The sequence below is a fragment of the Protobothrops mucrosquamatus genome, unplaced genomic scaffold, assembly GCF_001527695.2.
Source record: "Protobothrops mucrosquamatus isolate PMUCROS unplaced genomic scaffold, P.Mucros_1.0 scaffold2675, whole genome shotgun sequence".
NCBI lineage: Eukaryota > Metazoa > Chordata > Lepidosauria > Squamata > Viperidae > Protobothrops > Protobothrops mucrosquamatus.
Genome location: NW_015388722.1, coordinates 102,164 through 110,357, shown reverse-complemented (window position 1 = coordinate 110,357; position 8,194 = coordinate 102,164). Strand labels below are relative to the sequence as shown.

The following is an 8,194-nucleotide window of genomic DNA, read 5'->3' as shown; positions in this document are numbered from 1 at the left end:
TGGAAGACACCTGACCTCTTTCAAAATCTCTGTGTCCTTTCCTAAATTTATATCCCTTATAATTGAATCACCAACCAGAAGAAGGCTTCTCTTTTTGGGTGCTTTTCTGTTCTTGCATGACTGATGTGTAATACCTGATTCGCACTTCTCCCTGTCGAAAACAAGTTCTTCATCTCGGACCAAGATCCCCTGTTTATTTAAGTTATCATCACAAATACCTTTACCTGCCTCCTTAATGTCCCTATTAAGTTTAGCAAGGGCACTGTATCTGTTGTGCAGGGACACAGCAAAAGCTTTATGTTTGTGGTTCACAGCTCTCACCCTGCCAGATCCCACGGTTGTCCACATTGCCCTTCTCAGACGCACTTGCCCTGAATGTACCGCTGCTGTTTGATTTTTAGTTATATAATTCGGCATGTGGGCCGCAACTGTTAGAGCTGCATCCCTGACAAACTTACACTTGTAGCAAGCACTGGGAAGTTTAAATGCAATAGATCCAATCAGCAAGGCCTCAGCTACCATTAGAGTTGCACCCCTGACAAACTTACAATTATAGCAAGCACTGGGAAGTTTAAATGCAATAGATCCAATCAGCAAGACCTCAGTTACTGTTAGAGCTACACCCCTGTACTCCCTAGAGTGGCTACTTCTTTTAGAATGCCAAGATGCTGTTTATTTTTATTGTAGCAAATTGCTTACACATTCACAAATAAACACATTTATTTACTTCTTTCTGTTATCTTTGTTCACCAGTATCTACATTTCAACCAAAAGTTCCTGGTTTAGAAATTAATTATTGGTTAATTTTATTAGGTAATACACTACGTCAATTGATAGCACTATTAAATAATTAGACATCTATTTGCAAGTTTTGATGCAAGATATTTATTACAGAAGCAAAACATTTACCTGAAAATGCAAGGTTGCAGGAAATCTCAGTAAGTTTGCAATTAGCAGATTTACATAAAAATAAATCTCTGAGCTTGATAGGACATACTATACTTCTAAATTATTATGCTTTGTGCTGAGTAGTATAGAAATCACTGATAGAATAATGAATCTGAACTGTAACTGTAGAGAAATATATTGAAGGAAATATAATTAAGGAGGGCATGTCTGAGTTTTAAAGCATCCAAATATAGAAAATGCATTGTTGACAGAATATATTTATGAATAACAACCTGCATTAGCTTAGCTTTGAATTTCTTTGAGAATTAATTTTTTTAATGGCTCCAATATTTAAATATTCACAAACAAATAGTTTGATTATTTTACAAAGACCATCCATGATGCTAGCCTTATTGTACAAAAATATTAATCAGAATGATTGCTCCACTATAAAGAGGAACTGTACTTGTCTATTTTTAGCAAAGAATCTGATGCTTGTAAATTTTGAAGCAGAATTGGCTTTATGTGTTAAAATCAAGATGAAATTTTACACAGAAATATTAATTAATTGTATAATTAGTCCTTGCTGGAAATGAAGATATGTTCTATACCCAAAACTGTGCAAAGAGAAATGGAGGATGTCCCTACGTTTTCTAACCACTACTAAATATTGAATTTATAGAAGCTGATACAGGATAAAGAAAAGTTATAAGATGCAAAGATGGTGAAAATAAGATTTGCCAAACAGAGAGTGTTTTTCAAGGATCTTTGAAGGTGTTGAGGCAAAATTCTAGAGCCAACCGATAAAGGAAAAAATCTCTCAACTACACCAAAATTCTTGATTGAAGATCCTTAAGAATGCAGCATACTGCGCCTGATCTCCAAAGCACAGACCATTGCTCTCAATTTTGTATTGTTGTATGGTGGGTAGCGCATTTTGTTCATCATCTCCAGGCCCATGCAACGCAACAGACAGCCCCGTGGGTGAGTAAATGTATCAAAAGTAAACTTGCCATGGTATTTGCCAATTCCACTGAGTCCTGCAATATTAACAAGAAAAAAATCAGATCAAATCCATTAAGCTGCCTTAATCCACAATAAAAGGAAAATACAGTACTGCTTTTTTTGTTATCACAATACCTAAAAATTGAACAGAAATTAAATATGCACATCAGTTTAACTATGTTTGGTAGCCAAAATGCAATACTGATTTACACAGAATGTTAACCTGTCTTTAGTAGAGTATGGGAGCAGACCTACTGAACCAGAGCTACTTAACCTGATGATCTTGTTAGTACCACTTACAAAATCAAAAATATTAAGCCCTCTCCCTTTATTGCGGCTTACCAGTGTAATGTAGACCAGATTTCCAGCCCTCTCCTTTATTTATAAATGACCACATGACTTATAGCATGAGATATTTATTATTTGATCGCATTTGATTTAATCAGGAAATGTGCTGGTCAAAGTAAAAAATGGACTTTTAATATCTTTGGATGACAAACATCAAATGGGAGAACTTTTCACATTGGAAGGGAAGGATAAGGATGGGGGCAAGAAATGGAGACAGCATAGAAGATAAAAGGTTAATCATACCAATGCCACCAAATGGTAGGGAAACCGATATTGCTTGCATCAGGGTATCATTACCACAAAAGGTACCACTGCTAGTACAATCCAGTACCTGGTTCACAACCTATCAAGAGAAAAAGAATAGAAGAGTATTAAGAGTCCCGTTTTTAATCTTCCAAACGTGAGTTTGATCAAGTCCCAGCTCTATAATAGTATGAGTCACAATACAAACAAGGGTCTTTAGCTTTTGTGCCACTACGAGTATTTGGAATGTTGAAAATGTGCCACAGACACACTCACAAAATGACGAATGTTGTAGATGGGGCCAAGTAACCATTTGCTAAAAATCAATTGGAAGGCAAAAATAAAGAAATAAAAATTCTCTATGAATCGTAGTAAAATAGTTGAGAGATTGAAAATGGGACTGGGGTGGGGTCCTCTCCTCTCATTTCCTTGGAGAGTGGCAGGGAGAACAATGGCATGCTGCCCCCCCCCCCGATCTGCCAGGTGGAGAAGCACCCCAGGCAAGCAGGCAAGTGGTCATTGAGGGCTTGAGCCAATACAGGACCTCTAGGCAGCTGGGGGGGGGGGCAGATTTCCACAATCTATCCCTCAGGAGCAGGCAGGCAGGGGAGGTGAGGTGGGCCAGGCTAGGAACGGCCAGAGGAGGAGGAGGAAGGGAGAGAACAGGGAAGTTGTTCTTGGGGGCAGTGGATTGACCACCATTGGGCTCCAGCAGCCCTTAGGGGCTGATGTTTCTTCTGGTGGGACACAGTTATCCCTATGTCCACTTGGCCAAGGCAACCTGTTCCATGCTGACTGGGTTGCGCCCACACATCTATGCCCACCTGGCCACGCCCATCCGTCCATGCTGACCTGGCGGCACCAAGTCAACTATCCCGATCTGGCTGTACCCACCTGTTCACGCCCACCCATCTGTGCCAACTTGGCCACTGTGAGTCATCTCATTGTACTCTCAAGCAAGGACTTTACAGCATACACTAAGAACTTTTTCTCAACTTCTCTCTTCCCAGGTAAAGAGAAAGATTGTTCTTTTAGGAGACCTCTGAGGTATAGAGCAAAAATATCAGTGCCTGAATTGGGGGAGGGTGCCATCTCCCCATTAGCTCTGATAAATAGTTGAAATTACCTCCCAAAAGTTGGGAGGTGTCCAGGGACAGAGAAAGAAAAGACTTTGCTTCAGGAACCCAATGCAATTGTAATCTAGGAGACTGTGAACCTCCAAAGGATTCCATGTGCCTCAGAATGTCTACACAGGAGCTCTTGTGGTACAATAGAAGGGAAAACATTACTAAACATGCCAGAACAGCATAGAGCAGTTGTTACCTCTTCAGCAGTGGGCAGGGGATGAGAGAGAGGCTATGTTTTGACAATATAATCTTAAAAATAGTGCTAATTCTTTGCATTATGGATATGTAGATGAGCCAATTATTTTTTAACATCGGCTTATTGATAAATAATCATGGGTAGAATTCTGTTTTTCTTCTATCATCCAGACTGTATTACCAGTGGGCAAAGAACTGCTACCATGTTGGTTCATTGCAGCTTACGACATAAACATATTTTGAAAATAGTGCAAGTCTCCTTTCTTTTGGCCATCATGGATGGAGTTATGGGAAATAATCCAGATTCTCCCACATATAGTATGCTAGACCTAAACAATATACCTTGGAGTCAGAGGAGAAGGCATACACAGCTAGTGGACGTTCTCCACAATTGATGTAGTCTATGGCTTCCTTAATATCTCTCACAATGAATATTGGCAGGATGGGCCCAAAAATCTCCTCTTGCATGACTGGGTCCCATTCTTTCACATCCACCAACACTGTGGGAGCTGTAATGGGCAAACGATCACATTAAGGTCTGTTCCGTTTATATACTATAACTTTATTGTCCGATTTAACCAGAGTTTTAGCTTTCCCCATGACTACATTTCCAATATGAAACCCCAGAAAACATGTCTGTCTTCTTGCTTTATTTAAAATAGATTTTCCAAGTCTCTCACTTGCCAGATCATTAGACTTCAACTTTTAAAATATCCCCTACTGTGTGGCCAATGACAATTAAAGTCCAACACATTCGGTGAGCACCAACTTGGAAGGGTGATCTACAGCCCTATATCTACTTATAATACACTTCTTACTAAGCTTGATTATTATATGCCATCGTCATTTTCAACTCTTAGCAACCATACAGATTTTCTCCGTTGTCTTAATAGATAGTACAGCTAATCCTTGACTTATGATGGTAATTGACCCCAGAATTATAGTTGTAAACTGTCAATAAGCAGGTCATACAGTAAGTTGACTGACTCAATTTTACAGACTCCTTTTTTTTGCAATGATGATTAAGTAAACATAGCGATTGTTAAGCAAACTTTGCATTTGTTCAGCAACCACATTGTTTGCAATTGGTGTTTTTTTACCAGCCGTAAATGCCGGTTTCTGGCAAAAAAACATAATAGTGATCACATAAACACAGGATACTGTAAACATCTATAAAATTCAGGCTGGTTGCCAAGTGTCCAAAATACAGTCACGTCACCACGGGTTGTAAGTATCTTTTTTTGAGCTCCCTTGTAACTTCAAATGGTTGATTAATAAGGACTATTTATAATCATAAAATGTGTTCCTGTCTTTCCCAAATGCCAAATCCTTCTTCTTTAGTCTTCCTCCAGTCCCAAGCTGTATACTCACCAATATAACGCTCACACTCATCGGTCTCTCCACCAATGGCCACCTGGCCACATTCCAGCAAAGCTCGGACGCGCTGGAAATGCCTGTCATTGACCATGCGGGCAAGATCAGGTGACTTCTTGGGATCTTTGCCAAAAAATTCACAGATAGCTTGGTGCAGGCAAGGCAGCAACTGCTCTTGTGTTTCAGTTGTACAGATCACATAATCTGGTGCAACACACGTCTGTCCAGCATTGATGAATTTTCCCCATACAATTCGGTTGGCTGCATTCTGGAAATTGCAGGACTTATCCACATAACAGGGACATTTACCTCCCAGCTCCAGAGTCAATGGTGTCAGATGTTTTGCTGCAGCAGTCATGACGATCTTTCCTACACGATGATTCCCTATAGAGATATGGCAAAAAATTGGGTCAAGAGAAATATACAGACACCCACATCTCCAATCCAGTATCAGGGTCCTCAGTTTTGTGTTGTTTTTTTCTCTAACATTCTTCCATACAGTTCTGCAAAATTCCACACAGATTGTTTAAAAAATCCGATAAGTGTAAATAACAGTTAACAAAGCAACTGGTTTTTTAGTGTTTCCTACAATTTTTATTCCATCCAATTTTGTTTCATCTGCAGAATTGATAATTATTTTTCCACTCCTCATTCAAGTTATTAAAATATCAGTTTAGATCTAGAATGTATTAGGGGCAGTCCATTAAAATCCCATGTCAAACTGCTGTCAAATTCCTGTTAAGTGTTGTTAATATAAACTTGAGCTGTTCTGGCAATGAAAAAGAAAAGCAAATCTGAGAAAACCTATGTGGGTTGAAATGAAGTATCTTCATTGTGCAGAAAAACACCCGAGACTGATACTTTTCATTATTTCCAAAAGCTGAAGTTCTATATCAAGCACAGGCTTTTTCCTACTTAGAGTGTGACTGCTCATCTTTTCTACCACTTGTGGGCAAGATCTACAATCTGGAAGCTGCTGACAGGTGAAATTACAAATGCCAGGTGCAACAGGTTCCCTGACCTAACTTGTCATTAACTCAGCTGTACTGTGATAGACAGGATAAAGCTACTTAACCAAGACACATAGCAAATTGCTGCAATATACAAGGCCTTCTAGAAAGGTAATGCATTAGCTACAAAGATAAATTCTACTGCAGATGGGAGGTAGTGGCAGGGTCCTAAAGGATGATTTTAGATAAATTATCTGAACCTTTCAATTTCAATACTTCAATATTGCTTATCACACTGTTTTGTGCCATTATTATTGATAAATAATTTTTAATATTAAAAAGAATAACCTGAAAAGAATATACAAAAAGGGAAAATAACCTGTGTAGAAGATATAATCAAACTTATTTTCCAGTAATTTTCCTGTTTCTTCAGGACCAGCTGTCACCACAGCAAAGGTTTGCTGTAAAATAGAAAAGGGAAGTTGACATCCAGTCAAGCTGCCTGCATATCAAACAGGTGGTGTTTTCTGTCCCTGAATCTTTGCAAGACAAAAAGCCTCTTGGGGGCAATTTGGAACACAAAAAGGATGCAGTAAATTGAAGGCAACTAAGATTTTTCTTAAATATTTTAATTTCAAACTGAGACAATTGCTTTTGATGTAATGAGAATATGGTAATATAGGTAGTCCTTAACCTATGACCGTTATTGAGCCTGGAATTACAGTTGTAAGTTGTGCTGGTTGTTAAGTAGATCATCACACATGGTTGTGCCTGATTTGATGAACTTTATGTGTGGCAGTCACTAAACAAATGCAGTGGTTGTTAAATGAATCCATTGTCTGCAGTGGGGGGTTTTTTGGTTGGGAACCAAAAGCAAACACCAGTTTTCAGCAAAACACCTGTAAATGCAGACCAGTTGTGGAGTGTGCAAAAATGCAATTACATGATCTCTGTGTGGAGGTGGGGGAAGAAGGGGTGCCTGGCCATCAGAACTTCAAATAGGTCTGGAATGATCTGTTACAACTTCAAACAGTTGCTAAGTGACAGGTAGGATTCTATTTTTTTGTGTGTCTAACCTTCCTATGCCAGTAGAATTGTCTTACATTCATAGTAATCTCCTAGCCTAATTCTTCCTCAAATCTCCCCCAAAGGGTTTTTCAATTAAAATAATAATCTATATAGTCAGTTTACCACCCTCAGACGTTTACCAGCTACCACAATCCAAAAGAAAATAAATTTTGGAGGGATTTCAAATGAACTTGGAAATAAACTGACTCAGCTTCCAAAAATAGATAGTTTGAAATTAGTTCAGAACCAGAGTTTTTTTTGTTTCTGAAAGTACCCAAGGAATTGCAGTTAAAATTTCTAGGAAATTAAGGCAAATGGCAGAAGGAAAGGCAAATCAAAAACCCTCAGTTTTGATTTTTTTTTTTAACAAGGCAAACTGGCAGTTGAGGAACTTACCTGATCCAAATAACAAGGCAATGCTTCTGCAAGGAGCTTTTCAGTGTAGCTGCTCACCTCTGAAGGCTTGAGAATCACACAATTCCCTAATATGGGAAGAGAATACTTTACCATGGTTGCAAGAGATTAACATCCACCACATGCCTGGATCTCTTGGAAGAACACTAATCAAATCTAATGTCTAAACTGAATTAGGAACTAGCTTCTCACTCACCAGCTGCAATGGCTCCCACAAGGGGCAACAAAGTAAGCTGGATAGGGAAGTTATAGGCTCCAATGATCAGCACCACACCATATGGATCCCTGCGAACGAATGCACAATCCAGCAGTGTTACCTATAGAAAAACAGAAAAATCCATGAAACCAATTGGGGAAGGGAAATTAATAGAAGATTTTGTAAGAGTGGAAATACTTGATGAGCTACAAAGCACAAACTCCCTTGATGTCTACTTCGAAATAAATCTTTGCTCTAATGCATATGATTTAACATCGTTTATCCTCTCCTTTGTCTTTTTAAAGGCAGTGCAAGGCTTTAATATAGATATTTGAAAAGCTGACGCCGAAGTGTTTTCATTTTCAGTCATATAGCCTCGATTTGTC

The 8,194-nt window shown here is 38.8% G+C and overlaps 1 protein-coding gene across 1 annotated transcript in view; it reads right to left on the bottom strand.

The window, feature by feature from the left end:
* Positions 1–847: 847 nt before the first annotated feature.
* The window catches only part of LOC107296166 (aldehyde dehydrogenase family 3 member B1), a 35,483-nt gene continuing 28,136 nt past the window's right edge, over positions 848–8,194 (bottom strand). The window contains exons 4-10 of the mRNA XM_029285993.1: positions 7,809–7,929; positions 7,595–7,680; positions 6,510–6,591; positions 5,178–5,564; positions 4,149–4,315; positions 2,485–2,584; positions 848–1,928 (exon numbers count right to left, since the gene is read on the bottom strand). Coding sequence (XP_029141826.1) covers positions 1,741–1,928; positions 2,485–2,584; positions 4,149–4,315; positions 5,178–5,564; positions 6,510–6,591; positions 7,595–7,680; positions 7,809–7,929 — 1,131 coding nt within the window. The 3' untranslated portion in view covers positions 848–1,740. The remainder of the gene's footprint in view (positions 1,929–2,484; positions 2,585–4,148; positions 4,316–5,177; positions 5,565–6,509; positions 6,592–7,594; positions 7,681–7,808; positions 7,930–8,194) is intronic.